The sequence below is a fragment of the Aspergillus welwitschiae genome, assembly GCF_003344945.1.
Source record: "Aspergillus welwitschiae strain CBS 139.54b unplaced genomic scaffold BDQ94scaffold_9, whole genome shotgun sequence".
Taxonomy (NCBI): Eukaryota; Fungi; Ascomycota; class Eurotiomycetes; order Eurotiales; family Aspergillaceae; genus Aspergillus; species Aspergillus welwitschiae.
In genome coordinates, this window is record NW_020798703.1 from 336440 (window position 1) to 352147 (window position 15708).

General features: G+C 51.3%; 5 protein-coding genes across 5 annotated transcripts; 3 read left to right on the plus strand and 2 right to left on the minus strand.

Annotated features, from left to right (window-relative positions):
- Positions 1–387: 387 nt before the first annotated feature.
- hsp60 (chaperone ATPase HSP60) lies at positions 388–2844 on the plus strand. The gene is made up of 3 exons (XM_026765466.1): positions 388–685; positions 768–909; positions 977–2844. The coding sequence occupies exons 1-3, from the start codon at positions 578–580 to the stop codon at positions 2488–2490; spliced, it is 1764 nt and encodes a 587-aa protein (XP_026628477.1). The 5' UTR covers positions 388–577; the 3' UTR covers positions 2491–2844.
- Positions 2845–2863: 19 nt separating this feature from the next.
- Positions 2864–7155, minus strand: BDQ94DRAFT_128415 (uncharacterized protein). The gene is made up of 11 exons (XM_026763905.1): positions 7066–7155; positions 6792–7002; positions 5640–6730; positions 5356–5580; positions 5134–5302; positions 5070–5078; positions 4390–5010; positions 3973–4341; positions 3788–3915; positions 3617–3720; positions 2864–3528 (listed from the first exon to the last, which is right to left on the minus strand). The coding sequence occupies exons 1-11, from the start codon at positions 7122–7124 to the stop codon at positions 3101–3103; spliced, it is 3414 nt and encodes a 1137-aa protein (XP_026628478.1). The 5' UTR covers positions 7125–7155; the 3' UTR covers positions 2864–3100.
- A 190-nt stretch (positions 7156–7345) lies between these two features.
- Positions 7346–9627, minus strand: BDQ94DRAFT_128431 (putative mitochondrial carrier protein). The gene is made up of 2 exons (XM_026763906.1): positions 9244–9627; positions 7346–9187 (listed from the first exon to the last, which is right to left on the minus strand). The coding sequence occupies exons 1-2, from the start codon at positions 9485–9487 to the stop codon at positions 8064–8066; spliced, it is 1368 nt and encodes a 455-aa protein (XP_026628479.1). The 5' UTR covers positions 9488–9627; the 3' UTR covers positions 7346–8063.
- Positions 9628–9759: 132 nt separating this feature from the next.
- Positions 9760–11832, plus strand: BDQ94DRAFT_139636 (putative F-box protein (Pof7)). Its single transcript, XM_026765467.1, has 2 exons — positions 9760–10376; positions 10433–11832. The coding sequence occupies exons 1-2, from the start codon at positions 9993–9995 to the stop codon at positions 11693–11695; spliced, it is 1647 nt and encodes a 548-aa protein (XP_026628480.1). The 5' UTR covers positions 9760–9992; the 3' UTR covers positions 11696–11832.
- A 159-nt stretch (positions 11833–11991) lies between these two features.
- BDQ94DRAFT_186277 (putative ATP-dependent RNA helicase (Hrh1)) lies at positions 11992–14689 on the plus strand. The gene is made up of 2 exons (XM_026775114.1): positions 11992–14188; positions 14249–14689. Exons 1-2 carry the CDS (start codon positions 12047–12049, stop codon positions 14588–14590), a joined length of 2484 nt encoding a protein of 827 aa, XP_026628481.1. The 5' UTR covers positions 11992–12046; the 3' UTR covers positions 14591–14689.
- Positions 14690–15708: the final 1019 nt, after the last annotated feature.

Here is a 15708-nt window from a genome sequence, read left to right on the forward strand (position 1 = left end):
TACTGACTAGTACTAGGCGCTAGTAGTACAGCTCATAGATGGGAGAGTCGGTGAGAGAACTAACCAACAACAACAGTAGAATGATGAAAATAGTTGTCTCTCTCTACATGAACTTCCATGCTTCTCAATTATACGGCGACAAGTAGTAGAGCATAACACCATAGACCTGATATCACAGTTCTATTCTGATAAACATACCTCTGGATTTATAAACGCGTCCGGAGCACGTTATTCTATACCATTGAAGCTTTAGTTTGGCTATTTCATATCCGGCAATGGTTGCCTCTTCCGACGACCCGAGGCGATTCCCTCGGATAGCCGGCCCCACGTGACCTTCTAGGAGCTTCTGCCGCCAAGACAATCCGGGGATCGAGAATCGCCTGGAAAATTTTCGAGACTTTGGCTTCATCTCCATCCCCATCTCCATCTCTTCCTCCATCCATTCTTCTTCTCCTTCTTCTCCCTTGACACCCGTTCTTGCTCTGGGAGTTCTGGTCGGGTTACCCTCGATCTAATTGTATTCTATTGTCCTCTCTTCCCTTGGTTTCTGTCTTGTTTTTCATAACATCCCTTCAAGATGCAACGCGCTCTCTCTTCCAGGACTTCCGTCCTGTCCGCCGCTGCCAAGCGTGCTTCTTTCCAGAGATCCCCCGTCAGCCTGCAGCAGCAGCGTTTTGCTCACAAGGTATGTCTCTTAGCTTTTGCATTGAGCTGCTTTGCTGGAGTTCTCGATGGCACTGTCTCGAAGCTTGCTCACACCTTTCTAGGAGCTCAAGTTCGGCGTTGAGGCTCGTGCCCAGCTCCTCAAGGGTGTCGACACTCTTGCCAAGGCCGTCACTTCTACTCTTGGACCCAAGGGTCGCAATGTCCTGATCGAGTCCCCCTACGGTTCCCCCAAGATCACCAAGGGTATGTCCTCTCCCCGATCATATTAATAATACGGAGCTTTGCGGATCGGTCGTACTGACGGTAACAGACGGTGTTAGCGTTGCCAAGGCCATTCAGCTCCAGGACAAGTTCGAGAACCTAGGTGCTCGTCTTCTCCAGGATGTCGCTTCCAAGACCAACGAACTTGCTGGTGACGGTACCACCACTGCCACCGTCCTTGCCCGTGCCATCTTCTCCGAGACCGTGAAGAACGTTGCCGCTGGCTGCAACCCCATGGACCTCCGTCGTGGTATCCAGGCTGCCGTTGACGCTGTTGTCGACTACCTCCAGCAGAACAAGCGTGACATCACCACCGGTGAGGAGATCGCCCAGGTCGCTACCATCTCCGCCAACGGCGACACCCACGTTGGTAAGCTCATCTCCACCGCCATGGAGAGAGTTGGCAAGGAGGGTGTTATCACCGTCAAGGAGGGCAAGACCCTCGAGGATGAGCTTGAGGTTACCGAGGGTATGCGTTTCGACCGTGGATACACCTCCCCCTACTTCATCACCGACGCCAAGTCCCAGAAGGTTGAATTCGAGAAGCCCCTGATCCTGCTTTCTGAGAAGAAGATCTCCGCCGTTCAGGACATCATCCCTGCCCTTGAGGCCTCCACCACCCTCCGTCGTCCCCTTGTCATCATTGCTGAGGACATTGAGGGTGAGGCTCTCGCCGTCTGCATCCTGAACAAGCTCCGTGGCCAGCTCCAGGTTGCCGCTGTCAAGGCCCCTGGCTTCGGTGACAACCGCAAGAGCATCCTCGGTGATCTTGCCGTTCTCACCAACGGTACTGTCTTCAGCGATGAGCTTGACATCAAGCTCGAGAAGCTTACCCCCGACATGCTCGGTTCCACCGGTGCCATCACCATCACCAAGGAGGACACCATCATCCTCAATGGTGAGGGCAGCAAGGACAGCATCTCTCAGCGCTGCGAGCAGATCCGTGGTGTCATGGCTGACCCCACCACCTCCGAGTACGAGAAGGAGAAGCTCCAGGAGCGTCTCGCCAAGCTCTCTGGCGGTGTCGCCGTCATCAAGGTCGGTGGTGCCTCCGAGGTTGAGGTCGGTGAGAAGAAGGACCGTGTTGTCGACGCTCTCAACGCCACTCGCGCTGCTGTTGAGGAGGGTATCCTCCCCGGTGGTGGTACTGCCCTCCTGAAGGCCTCCGCCAACGGTCTTAGCAACGTCCAGACCGCCAACTTCGACCAGCAGCTCGGTGTCAGCATCATCAAGAGCGCCATCACCCGCCCCGCCCGCACCATCGTCGAGAACGCTGGTCTCGAGGGCAGCGTCATCGTTGGCAAGCTCACCGATGACTTCGCCAAGGACTTCAACCGTGGTTTCGACAGCTCCAAGGGCGAGTACGTCGACATGATCTCCACCGGTATCGTCGATCCCCTCAAGGTTGTCCGCACCTCTCTGGTTGACGCCAGCGGTGTTGCCTCCCTCCTCGGTACCACCGAGGTTGCCATCGTTGAGGCCCCTGAGGAGAAGGGCCCTGCTCCTGCCGGTGGCATGGGTGGCATGGGCGGTATGGGCGGCATGGGCGGTGGCATGTTCTAAGCTAGCCCCCGTTCTCGTGTAGCCTTCCCCGTTCCTTGTTTCTAAAGAGGTTTCCCTTCCAGCGTGTTGTTGCATAGTACGGGCATTGTCCTGATATGTTTTTTTCTTGGTTTTCGACTATCTCCTTTGTCTCTAATGTGTTATACGTCTTTGGTCACCTAACCACATCCTCTTTTACCCGACCTATCCTATTTCCACCTCTTATATCCTCTCCTCCCTTATCATCTCCACTCCGTTATATTGGGCACAAAAAGTCTCAGGGAGTCCTGTGTATCATACCATGTACTTTATGTGCTCCACGGCCGTTTACTCTGCCGTGGTGTTTTGCAATTTCATTAATTAATTGTTCATGAACATGCTTTTGCCTTCGCCATAACGTAGTGATAAAATGTCATTGCCATCCAAGTAACATACGAGATACTGTAGTATCATGATGATACCCATCAACAATATCGGACCTAAATTTACTGCCACCCAACATCAAAGCGATGTCATACATTCCCATCTATAAAACAAACACCAAGCCCAAACACATCAAATCTCCCAACCTCATCTATCCACACCCAAATACCCACCTCTCCATCATCTTAAGTAATAAATAACCATCTATCTATCCCACTCCCCACTCCCTCCCCTTCTCCGCATACGGATCCGTCCTCTCCCTCTCCACCTCCCCATCCACCAAGACCGGACGCCCCACACCACCAGCACCACCCATCATCTTATCCTCATGTTCCGACCAAATATCCTCCCCCGACTGTTGTCTCTGTATCTTATTATTCCGTCTATATTTTCCCAGCCCACGACGACCCTTCTTAGGCTGCATACTCCCAGATTCAGGCTCAGGCCTCTTCGTACCCGAACCTGAGGCCGTCTTTACCTTCCTCCTCCTCCATTGGAAGAGTAATGTGACCGGCGCGAGGAGGAAATCTGCGATTATATTTAGGACGAGCTTTTGGGCGCGCCAGAGGGTTTCGCGCAGGCGTTCGTTGAAGGCTATTAGGAGGGCGAACATGATTATTGCGAAGGAGGCGGGGCCTATATTATATTTAGTGTTAAGTTGGGGATATGGGTGAGGTATTAAGGGAGAGAGCGAAAGAGAGAGGGGTAGTAAGGATATGTGTACCTGATATGTATAGCATCTGGCCCAGGGTTAAGTTCTCTTGTTCTCCGCTCCATTCACGGGCATTGATGCCGAATAGGGAGGTGAAGAAGGAGAGGGGGAGGAAGCTGGATGGATGGGTTGTGGGTTAACTATGTGAGTTCGTTGGCTGGAGGTATGTGTTTGGGAACTGACATGATGGTGAATATTGTAAAGACCATTACGGATCGTGATTGGTCTTGAGTTACTTCTGCTTCCCAGCGGGCGAGACGGGACTCGTCAACGCTGGCTTGCTTTTGTTTGAGATCGAGCAGGTTTTCGACCTGTTGGTGGGTGTCAGTTTTAGATCAGTCTTGGAGAGAAGATTGGTGAGAGCGTACTGCTTTCTGTGCAACTGATGCGTTCTCTCGCATTTCAAGGACTTGGTTACGGTACTCTTCCAGTCTTGATAGGGCTGATTCGATGAATGCTTGTCCGCAGCCTTTGTGTTCGAAGTAGCTGGACATGGTTCTCACTGTATTTGCTTGCTGCTCGAGGAGTTTGAGGAGGGTGCTTAGTTCGTCCACGATGTCTCTCAGCTCTAACAATGTGGAGAGGTCTTCCCGGTTTCGTCTGGCTACTTTATTATCCCTCTCATCGCGCTCTGCAGCGGACATGGGCCTGCCTTCAGCGTTCTTGTTATAGTCGGCGGGTCGAGTGTTGAAACCGCGATTTCGGAAACGTTTGAATGATTTGGTCACGATTTCAGTCTGATTTAGTTAGGATATTTACTACACCAGAGGGGTAAGGGTCCTCACAAGGATGCTGATAGATTCTTCGAATATCCGGAGTATCTGCAGGTCACGGTGCAATGTCCGGTCCAAAAGAACGGTGACTGCATGTAGCACGATTAAGGAAGCAAGGTCGCCAGCTGTTTCGAAGCGTCTTGCGAGGTCTCCATTAAGCTCGTTGTATATGCTGCTATAGAGATTTGACTGTTCGTAAAGTTTGCCTTCTGCCGTCGTAGCCTCCTGGTTGGGGAAGAAAGTGACGACTGTCTTCTCATCGACAATCCATAGCCAGAGTTGATCGACCATAAGGACCTTTCCATCCATGAATGTGTTTTTGGTGTTGGTGATATCATCTGCTTCGGCGGGAATTCTTATCTCGTCATTAAGATTAACGACCTTTTTCGTCCGTTTCCAGAGCATCTGGTCATCGTCTCTTGCCACGGTCGATCGTAAGTTAGGATATCCGAATTGGTCCAACGTTCGCCGGATATGAATAGGCGGTTCACTGCCGAGATATCTCCAGATCAACTTTGACTCCAGGCTCGCTTGGGAGATGTCATCTGGCACTGGTCTGAAACGCCCTTGTCGCAATCTGTCTTCGACAACTTTACGCCGCTGAACAAGATTCCAGTAGGTATCCCAATGAAGCTATGCTGTAATTAGCACAGAAGACGTGCATGCAATCTTACTCGTTTGTTAATACGTACATATGGTATCTGTTTAGAAACGAAGGGTGAGCATCCTGCTTGTTCCTTAAAGTGGTAGACATACGTATAAAGCTAATCTAGGATCATGATACCCATCCATAGTCTCGGAAGACGGAGGCTCGCTCTGTTTGAAGTAAATACAATTGGGTCTCACATAGCGAGCGTGGGGTTCGAGGTGACGAGCTCTGATGAGATTCGAGTACCAGTATTCGTCATTGATGAATTCTTCCACACTAGATACGTCAGAGAGAGGTCTAGATATAATGCGATCTGCAGAACTACCTACAATCTCTGTCTGTCATGGTCCCCACAAGCCTTGGTAAGTATAGCTGGTACCCATCCAGTGTGGGTATAAGGCACATGAATCCAAAGAAGCTTCTCGCTCCCTGGCTCTGGCTGGTCAAATCGTGGCATCTTCCGAGGCATCTCGGCCCTCTGCTGATCGACAGTATCTCGGGAGGGCGGCGGAATCGGTAGGAAGCTTTTGTACCTGGGAGGACTGGAGGTTGCCCTTCGTTTGGCTTCTGTCAATTGTCTAGCTTCACTGGCGGGAGTCGATTCGAAACTCACGTAACATTCCCCACGCCCGTCTCGCTTTGGGTTGCATCTCCTGTCTTATCCTGGGGTTGCGAGTCAGATATCTTTACACCTTGACTTAATTCTGGCTGTACATCAAAGTAGTCGTGAACGGCTGGCTCAGTAATATGGATCTGAGGAGATATATGGCCCAAAAAGCTGCGACTCTTCTTTATTGAGGGTCTCTGAGGAACATTTTCAGGCCTGTTGGCATCCGTTACAGAGGCATCCCTTGGGTGTAATATGCCATCCATTGACGCTCGAACCTGAGCAGAAGTGGGTCTGCTGTCAAAGCTGCTTATAGAAGAGTCGTCGTAGATGCTCGCTGGTATTCCGGCTGTCCTTTGAAGCCTAAGGTTAAGGCACGAAGAGGGTCCATTGGCCAAATACTCGCGGAGAGACGCTTTAGTTGACCATAATGTCAAAGGGGTTTCGTCACTAATGCCACGCGCGGTGTCTTCGAAAAAGCCATTTACCTGGACCATTACTTCCAAGTCAACGTCTAATGGGGCATCTGTTAGCTTCGATAGATGAATAGCCACGGTAACAGATTCATGTAGTTCATCTATGAAACTGATTCTTGTTGTAAGCTCCTGGCCCTTGAAAGCCGCAGTGCCAACGTGGTCAGTAGCCAGAGGGGTTTCTTTCTCATGCTCAAAACCAAGAATACCGGATCGAATGGACGTGATGGGAACATGCATGTCTATGGTGGTTCCAGCCTCGGAGTCGGCAATACTTAAAGTCGAATCGACGGTCTCCAGGTAGGTCCAAAGCTTGATATCTGCCGATATTGCCTTGAATTCGCTCGAAAGACGCAAGAGGTAGGAATGCCTCGGTTTGAAGAGCTCCTGAATGCGAGGTGGGATGCGATGTTTGAGTCTCATCAAGCGCTGAACACTTTTGGTGAACTCGGGAGCCGACAGATAAGTCGAGCCGTGATGCGGAGTCGCCAGAAATGCGATGCCATAGCAGCTTGACAGGATCGAACCAAGTCTGGATGTCAGTTGGCTGGCTATTACAAGCGCTGCTTTGGCGACAAGTCCGCCCGTGCTGTGACAGATGAAGAAGATAGGGCGCCTAAGGCTCTGCAGCGTAATATCAGGGACCGTGCTTTAAGTCTGGCACCAGGCTAATAGATGTACTTACAGTTGCCCGCCGTTCCTCTAGAAGCCATTTTAACAACCGGTGAGCCAGTGAGTCCAGATCATCTCGAGAGTCAAGGTGTCCATGGTCTGCAAATAAAACCCGAGCGGTTGGGATGCATCTGGTTAACTCGGTAAGAAGCCACGGCGTTTGTGAATACTCATCGAGCCATGTCCTCCCGGGGTCCGCACCAATAGCTGGCACTGCAACGATACTAAGATTTCCCACGGCATCAGTTTATCTATCATGATGATGGTGGGGAGACGCTCGGACTTACTCCACTGCGGATTCGACGCGCGGGTGTTGTTCACCGTTGAGCGCATTGTCGGGGGCCATTTTCACATTCGCTCCGGTGGACAGAGGGTTGAGACATCTTGTCTGAACGAAGTGGGAAGATGCGAAAGTGAGCAGTGCACTGCTTTGACTCAGAAGGTAGACGAGCCTCATCATCTGACACTCTCTTGATCCACCCCCCGGGCAGGTGACTGTCTTCGAAGATCCTCTCAGCCTTACTTGGCAGATCCTTGCTAATAGCCGTGAGAATCCCACATGAGAGTAGCCATGGTCGCTAGGAGATATGCAAAAGTGACTAGCTCACTTTAAGGGAAAACTAGAATGATCTATAATATTTGTAAGTCCGCGCAAGTCATGCAGAAGACAGTCCCATCCAACTAGTACCAAAAATTCTTCTAATCTTCCTCTCTAAGGATTGACGGAAACTCTTTGCGGAGATAGCATAGCGATTGTGGAGAATGTAGACCTGAGGTCCTGGTAGAATATTTATACACAAACTATATCAATGTGATTGGAGTGAAGATTTTGCTCGCTCGTAGCAGATACAGAAATATACATGGTTTGAAGGACTTTTGGGTCCAGGAACAAAACCTCCCTTTTGGTCTTACACAAGACAAATATAGGAGCAAACCGCTGGAGAGTGAAAAGAAGATATATGCAAGGAAATATTTAAGGCGAGGGAGAAGAACGGTAAGACAGAGAAAGAACTGCAAAGGAAAGTTCTATCGGGAACAATTCGGTATCATCAGACATGAATGAGAAACCAGGAGGCAAAAACGCAGTGCACGCCGATTTTATGCAATAAAACAGAAACAATTAATTTCTGCAAGTAGTGGAAAAATGCAAGCTGCTTGAGATCAAGCTTCGGGTATTTCGGGTCTTCCTGTAATCGAGAACGCCGGTATATGTCGAGCCATATTCAAGGAATAGAAGTATCTTCTCTTTTGTGGAGAGGTGGATTGATGAATTTCTTTTTCTGTTTCACTCATCTGCAGAGCGACTCCTCTCGTTGACGCCCCGTGCCATCTTCTTGCCGAACTCGTACGTTGAGATCATAATGGCGCAAGCTGGTGCTACCTTCAAGCAGCGTGCAACACATCCGCGGAAAAGTCCTGCCATACCCTCCTCACGGAAAATGTGTAGCAGGAATTTCGGTAGGGGAAGCTGTTCGGGATGGAGGACTCCGCCGGGAACATTGCCCGCGGAGCCTGGCACATCACCCATGTGTCGGAAAACTTGTTGGCGAGTCTTGCCCACGTCAAACGGAGTAGTGACAAATGCGGCCAAGGATCCAGAGCTAGCGCCCGCGAAGAAGCTGTCAAAGAAGGTCGGCGTATCGAGGTCGTGTAGATGGTGCTGGCTGGCAGAGGACCCGTGTGGCAGGCCGTGCAAGTAGGATCTCTTGCGCGTTTCAACGAGATATTTCTTGACCTCTTCATAGCACCACCAATAGAGACCAGAGAAGGGCACATCACGCCACATGGTAAGCGTCAACCCTCTCCATAGCGAACTGTAACCTTGCGTTTGAGCCATATGGTAAAGACCCTCTAGGGTAGCCTTGAAATGACCCGCCCCAGTGCCAGGAGTAGCTTGCAGACGTGTTCGGAACATCTCGATGGGACTGATTAGAGATGCTGCTGTGGTTCTGGCAACGGAGCCTGCAACGAAAGGAGCGTAGGCGTCAGGAAACCACCGCTTGATCAGGCTCCTGTCATCGGTCCGCAGCCAGTCGTATCCAGCGAAGTAGATGATGTTCCCTGGAATGCTCATCATCAACGTAGGACTAAGCCCGCGCCAGAGGGTGAGCACACCCTCATTCCGTGCGATCTTCCGCAATCCGTCCAAGGTCGATGTAAACGTCTTGCGCTGCGTTTCTTCCACGGCGCAATCCGCCACCGATGTAGCCCCCAAAGCCCCGGCCTCAGGTCCGACCATACATATCTGAGAATTTTGGCCAATCCAAAAAACTTCTCGACAGCAAGCTGTTACTCCAAGATTGGGGGGAGCGTTCTTCAGGGTTTGCAGTGTGTGTGAGTTGAAGGGCGATGTGTTTTTGACCAGCGACTGAGACTGTAGACGAACTCGAACGACATCAAGAGGTGTAACTAGACAGCAATATTAGCATCGCACGCTTTGGAAACCCAGTCACAACCTTGCCTACCTAGAATATTCGTAAGGAAACTGCCGATGGTGGCCGAAACCATCCTCTGGGCGATCGAGACATCCTCCGTCTGCTGCATGGCGCTCGGTGCCGGAACTGAGCCCGTTCCAGATGTAGCCGCCATTGAGATAGTGTTTTTAACTGATGGCCATGACTCTGCGAGATTGTTCGTGGGTACAGTGCCGCTCAAACCGTCGGAGCGATATCGGTCCCCGGGCGCAATATCAGTTGTGGTAGCGGACATTCATTCAACGGCAGAGGATAGGAAGAAGATAGAGATGCGGATGAATTGTGCACGCGCGCCTCTGCTGCTAAATATCGCTATGGGGATTGATGGCGTGGGAAGGGAGGGATCTTCAGCAGACGTCAGAGGGGGGCAGCAAATGCGTCAGAGAGAAAAAGAGCGATCGGGGCTCGGAAGGTTTGGCGGTGGCGCGTGGAGCCGAACAGCTTGAATGGAAGTGCCGGAGATAAGCACTTGGTTCTCTTTCGCCCTTCTCTTGCCTCTTCCACTGACACAGTATCTGACTGCTTTGTCGTTTGTTAGACTGTGAAGGGAAAAAAGACCTACAATGGAGTGTTGAAGTCGTACTCTGGATTCTCTCCTACCTTTTCCTTTTCCTTTCTCTGCTTTCCCTCTGTCCATTTAGTCGCCGAGTCTGCAGGTCCCGCCCGAGAGATAATTGCTTATCAATCGCGGCGGACCCAGATCGCCGCCGCACCCACTGCAACCAACTCCCCTAGCGGCCATGGAGGACAACGCGGAACTCGAGTCGTTTCGGCGCCAGTGGCGTGAAGAAGTTGCGCGCCGGGTGAAGCCATCGAGACCTCAACCAGCGCAGCCCAGGCCAACCAAGCCCACCGCAACCTCGTCGAGCCATATCCCGCCTACCCACCACGAAGTATCGGAGCGCAGGGAAGAGGAAGACGGAGGAGTGGCATCGGTCGATCATAGTGAGATTGTTCATGGAGTCGGTCATTTGAGCTTAGGGGTAGCGGATGAGGATGTGTTTCACTCGCGAGTACCTCGAAGTGAGCCCAAGTCTGCATTGGAGCACTTTGAAAGAGCGGTCGAGAAGGAAGCCGAGGGGAATCTCGGAGACAGTCTGCAACATTATCGCAAAGCTTACCGCGTAAGTAAATATCTTCGCTATATCAAGGGAGCTCTCTCTGACAATGCTGGGTACAGTTAGATGCAGCGGTCGACAAGACGTACAGAAACAAGCATTTCGCCTGGGCATGGAAGAAGGGTGCGCAGCCACCTGCTGCCAATGCTGCGGCCAGCAATGCCACGGCAACACAACCAGCTGCAGATGAACCCGAAATTATACCCACCCCGGAACTCATCGCTTCATTCGCTCATCTTCCTATCCCGCAGGCCGAGCCCCTGATCGAAAATACTCCTCCGCCCCCTTGTCCCATCTCGAAGGTCCCGTCCGAGGTGCTGGTCGAAATCTTGAGGCATGTGGCTGTGATAGATCCGGCCTCGTTTTGTCGGATGGCGCTCGTTTGTAAGAGATTGGCATATCACTTTGCACATGAGCAGCACATCTGGAAACGCCTTTGCCAGGGCTCCGAGTTCGGATTCAAGGCCATGCACTATTCATTTGCTTGTGATGTCCATGGCATACCGGAGTACACCTTAGGGCCACGCTACACGCCTTTTCCTCGATCAATGCCCGTTCAAATCCCGAAACCATTATCGTCCTGGGCGGAAGTATTCCAGATATTCCCTCGGATTCGGTTTACGGGCATCTACATAAGCACTGTGAACTACACCCGTCCAGGTGCAGCCTCGGTGTACCAGAACACCTCGTGGAACAGCCCCATCCACATTGTGACCTACTACCGCTATCTCCGCTTCTACCCAGACGGGACAGTCATTTACCTACTCACCACAGTCGAGCCATTGGAGGTTGTGCCCTACATCAGCAAGGAGAACGTCAAGGCTGCACGGGCAATTTCCCAGAAGCAATTCCATCGTCAAATGGCAGACCCAGGCAATACCATTACGGGTCCTACCGATACCATTCCTCCCATTGCTATGGGTGCGCTGAGGCAAGCTTACCGAGGTCGCTGGCGCTTGGCCAAACCGGCTCCCGCCTCTGATTCAGCCGACGACGTTCCCCAAGACGATCTTATCTCCGGATACGAATCTTTGCCCGTCAAGGCTCAATCGGCAGGCGCGCCACCTGACCCTCGCGACCTGGTCATTGAAACCGAGGGAGTTGGACCGAAATACATGTACCTCTTGCACCTCTCGCTTCGGTCGGTGTCAGCTCCCAAACCTACCAACGCTAACATGACGCCACCCAACCCGTCCAAGAACACCAAGCTGGCCTGGAAGGGCTATTGGAGTTACAACAGGCTCACTGACGACTGGGCTGAATTTGGACTCAAGAACGACCGGGCGTTTGTTTTCCGACGAGTGCGCGGCTGGGGCATGAATTGAACGTAGGATATAGAGGTAATATGAACGGTAAAAAAGTATTGGGATATAGGAACAATAAAGCGGCTATATATAGCCAAACAGAAATGACAGATATGCTAGATTTGAATGAATTTGACATGATATCACGAGATAGAAAAGTTGTTGAATATCAGTAGAAGTAGAACACAGGTACTATACTTTGGGAGGTCTTGACAATCTGCCAAGCAGCCGGCTTATCGATAAGCAAAAAATTTCGGGGATCCGCAACTCCGCCGACAACAAAAGTTCCCCATCCCCAACTTGTCTTGCGACATGACGTTACGCCCTTAATCCCGTATCCTTCTCTCTAATACACCCTTACTCGAATTCACCATGCCGGAGAGGGTCCGTACCGTTTTTAATGACGAGGGCGACGCCGTCCCCGCCCCTAGCAAACCGTCGTCGCAAAAAGCCGAACAAGGCGACTCCGCACCCGTCACGAAGCGAAAGGTCCACAGCAAGGAAGACGACCACAAGCGGAAGAACAAGAAGCGGAAGCATGAGAATGGATTTATCGTGAAGGGGGACAAGCCCGAGAATCTCAACATGGAGGCACCCCCTCAGCCTGAGCAGAACGGAACCGGCCCCGGGTCGGACGACAAGCCAGCGATCAAGAAGCAGAAACAAGAAGAATCACAACCGCAGAAGCCAATGAAGGATGGAAAACGAAAAGATAAGCATCAGAAATCCAAAAACACCAATTTCACGCCGCTACGAGAAAAGGCGCAAGCGTTATACCAACAACGCAAGAACCTCCCTATCTTCCCTCATGGCGATGAGATCCGCGGCCACTTGCGCAAGAACGATGTGATGCTGTTGGTTGGTGAGACGGGTAGCGGAAAGAGTACACAGATTCCTCAGTTTCTGGTTAATGAGAAATGGTGTCGGACGGCTAAGACGGTTGTGCGGGACAGTGATGGTGCGGAGAAGGAGATTCCTGTTGGAGGGTGTATTGCCATCACGCAGCCTAGACGAGTGGCGGCGATTTCGCTGGCGAGACGTGTGGCAGAGGAAATGGGGACTCCGTTGGGAAATTCATCGCCTGCGAGTAAAGTTGGGTATTCGGTTCGGTTTGATACGTCGACGTCGCCGAGTACGCAGGTCAAATTTTTGACGGAGGGAATGCTGTTGCAGGAGATGCTGCATGATCCGTGGTTGACGAAGTATAGTGCTATTGTGGTGGATGAAGTGCACGAGCGTGGTGTCAATGTTGATCAGGTGCTGGGTTTTCTGAGGAACTTGGTGTCGGGGAAGAGGGAAGGACGGGGTGGTGTGCCTTTGAAGGTCGTGGTGATGAGTGCTACGGCGGATATGGAGAGTCTGATGGGCTTCTTCAAGGAAGGGTTCCAGGGTAGTCCCCGTGCGATTGAAGCAGCGAAGAAGGAGACAAATGGAGATTCGGCAGACCAGAAGAGTGAGGATGATATTGCTGTGTGCCATATCAAGGGACGTCAGTTCCCCGTCAAAACGATCTACTCTCCCGAACCAGTGCATGACTTTGTTGATGCGGCTCTCAAGGTCATCTTCCAGATCCATTACAAGGAGCCGTGCCCTGGTGACATCCTGGTCTTCCTGACTGGTCAAGAGACAGTGGAGGCCTTGGAGAACCTCGTCAACGAGTACGCAACCGGGATGGATCCGGCGCTGCCCAAGATCCAAGTACTCCCACTCTTCGCAGCGCTCCCTCAAGCAGCTCAACAGCGAGTGTTCGTCCCTGCTCCCCCACGGACCCGCAAGATCATCCTCGCTACAAACATCGCGGAAACCTCTGTGACAGTCTCAGGAGTGCGATTTGTGGTGGACTGCGGAAAGGCCAAGGTCAAGCAATTCCGCTCCCGTCTCGGACTAGACTCGTTGCTAGTCAAGCCCATCTCCAAGTCAGCCGCAATCCAGCGTAAGGGTCGTGCCGGTCGAGAAGCCCCAGGTCAATGCTACCGACTCTACACAGAGAAAGATTACCTAGCTCTGGACGAGGTCAACACGCCAGAGATCCTACGCTGCGACATCAGTCAAGCTCTGCTCAACATGAAAGCCCGTGGTGTGGACGACATTATGAACTTTCCCTTCCTGACACGGCCCCCGCGCGAGGCGCTGGAGAAGGCACTGCTCCAGCTTTTGAGCATTGAAGCCCTAGAGGAAACCGGCAAGATCAGCCAAATCGGATTGCAGATCGCCAAGCTACCTCTTACCCCGACACTGGGTCGTGTGCTCCTCGCAGCCTCAGAATACGGCCCAGAATGCTTACTAGATGTCATCGACATCATCTCCTGTCTCAGTGTCGAGAACATCTTCCTAAACATCACATCAGAGGAAAAGAAAGAAGAAGCCGAAGTAGCGCGCCGGGATCTCTACAGACGAGAGGGCGACCACCTCACCATGCTCGCTACAGTACAGGCCTACGCAGCAGAGAATACCGATAGAAAGGCATGGGCTGAGCGGCATCTGGTCTCCCACCGGGCCATGCAATCCGTAATGGTAAGACTACCCTCCATCCACTCTTTTTGGCAACCCACAACTAACAAGAAATTCATACAGGACGTCCGCAAACAACTCACAACCCAATGCCGCCAAGCCAAGCTTCTCCCCAACGACGCCCGTGGATCAGCCGCAAGCACATCCGTCCGCGACCCATCACCCATCCACATCCTGAAGAGTTTCCTGCGCGGGTTCTCGACGAACACGGCGCGTCTGGTGCCGGATGGTAGCTACCGCACGGTGGTGGGTAATCAGACGGTGGCGATCCATCCGTCTAGTGTGCTGTTTGGAAAGAAGGTCGAAGCGATCATGTATAATGAGTTTGTCTTTACGAATCGCAGTTATGCGCGGGGTGTGAGTGCGGTGCAGATGGATTGGGTGGGGGAGGCGTTGGCTGGGTAGATTCTCTTATGAATAGACAGTAAGGAGTGTGGTTTATATTAGATGGATAGATAGATAGTTGGATATACCCAAAGCATACTTGTGAAGAATATTAGAAGCAATATTTGGATACCCTCTACTTTGCTACAACGAACCATGCCATCTTCTCAGAGAAAGACCTCCGACACATACCACAGCACCGCTACCTCCTCAGCGTACAATGCACAACAGCTTCACGAACACCATCATCCTTCCTACTCTCACCAAAGACAAAGACTGTCGTTCTGCGTCTAGTATAGCACTCAATAGCGCTATCTCTACCAACCAACCTTCATAAACTACTCTTGTCTACAATGGTAGGCAGATAAACCCCGGATGCCCGACGGTCAATAACCCATCTACAAAAACACTAACACTATTTCAATCCCGCTTCATGCAGACTAATCTCCTCTCCCAATCAAATGAATTCCTTCTGATGTTCCAAGCCTCGATATACAGCATACATAGATAGAAGATCCTTCCCACAACTGTATACTTTAACACTACCAAAGTACTGTCCCTCCTGTCCTAGGCGTCATCTCCACCGAGAATATGGCCGTCACGGAAGTTGAACCGTGCCATCCCGTCCCCACATCCATACTTCCGTGTCTACTGGATTTACTATCTCACCCTCACCATCACTACCCCAAATTGCGATTGTACAGTAGACGGATAGATAGAAAGATAATCTATAGTAGATCACCTCTATCCCGTCCTTTCCCGCCCTCCTCTCCCCGAGCCGTTGAGTTAGGGGTACAGCGAAAACGGTTGAGCGGCGATACGCCTCACGGGTGTCGATCCTCTCCCTGGGGGATTCCCGGAGTATACCAACTTTGGTTGTGGATGTTATACACTGATAGAAGTCATGATAATGTATTGAAATTATGATTTAGACTTTTAATTTATCGATACTATTATCTTTCTCAGCTATGCTACTAACTGGAAAAGGGTAATATTGTGAGTAGAATGTACACCTTCGGTATATGGAGCTACCGTATCGTATCTACCTAGGCCATCACTTAGATAAATACCGTGGGTACTCAGTTCTCGGCTTATACATGCATACTTCATCGACGGGAAAAAAAAAAAAAAAAAAAAAA

Bases quoted from the DNA above. Each gene is read 5' to 3' on its own strand.
- BDQ94DRAFT_139636 (XM_026765467.1), top strand. From the start codon at position 9,993: ATGGAGGACAACGCGGAACTCGAGTCGTTTCGGCGCCAGTGGCGTGAA. The intron at 10,377-10,432 runs GTAAGTAAATAT...TGCTGGGTACAG, and splicing joins ATTATCGCAAAGCTTACCGC to TTAGATGCAGCGGTCGACAA.
- BDQ94DRAFT_128415 (XM_026763905.1), bottom strand. From the start codon at position 7,124: ATGGCCCCCGACAATGCGCTCAACGGTGAACAACACCCGCGCGTCGAA. The intron at 3,916-3,972 runs GTACGCTCTCAC...ACCCACCAACAG, and splicing joins CATCAGTTGCACAGAAAGCA to GTCGAAAACCTGCTCGATCT. The intron at 3,529-3,616 runs GTACACATATCC...AATATAATATAG, and splicing joins CCAGATGCTATACATATCAG to GCCCCGCCTCCTTCGCAATA.
- BDQ94DRAFT_186277 (XM_026775114.1), top strand. From the start codon at position 12,047: ATGCCGGAGAGGGTCCGTACCGTTTTTAATGACGAGGGCGACGCCGTC. The intron at 14,189-14,248 runs GTAAGACTACCC...AAATTCATACAG, and splicing joins GGGCCATGCAATCCGTAATG to GACGTCCGCAAACAACTCAC.
- BDQ94DRAFT_128431 (XM_026763906.1), bottom strand. From the start codon at position 9,487: ATGTCCGCTACCACAACTGATATTGCGCCCGGGGACCGATATCGCTCC. The intron at 9,188-9,243 runs GTAGGCAAGGTT...ATTGCTGTCTAG, and splicing joins TTTCCTTACGAATATTCTAG to TTACACCTCTTGATGTCGTT.
- hsp60 (XM_026765466.1), top strand. From the start codon at position 578: ATGCAACGCGCTCTCTCTTCCAGGACTTCCGTCCTGTCCGCCGCTGCC. The intron at 686-767 runs GTATGTCTCTTA...ACACCTTTCTAG, and splicing joins AGCAGCGTTTTGCTCACAAG to GAGCTCAAGTTCGGCGTTGA. The intron at 910-976 runs GTATGTCCTCTC...TGACGGTAACAG, and splicing joins TTCCCCCAAGATCACCAAGG to ACGGTGTTAGCGTTGCCAAG.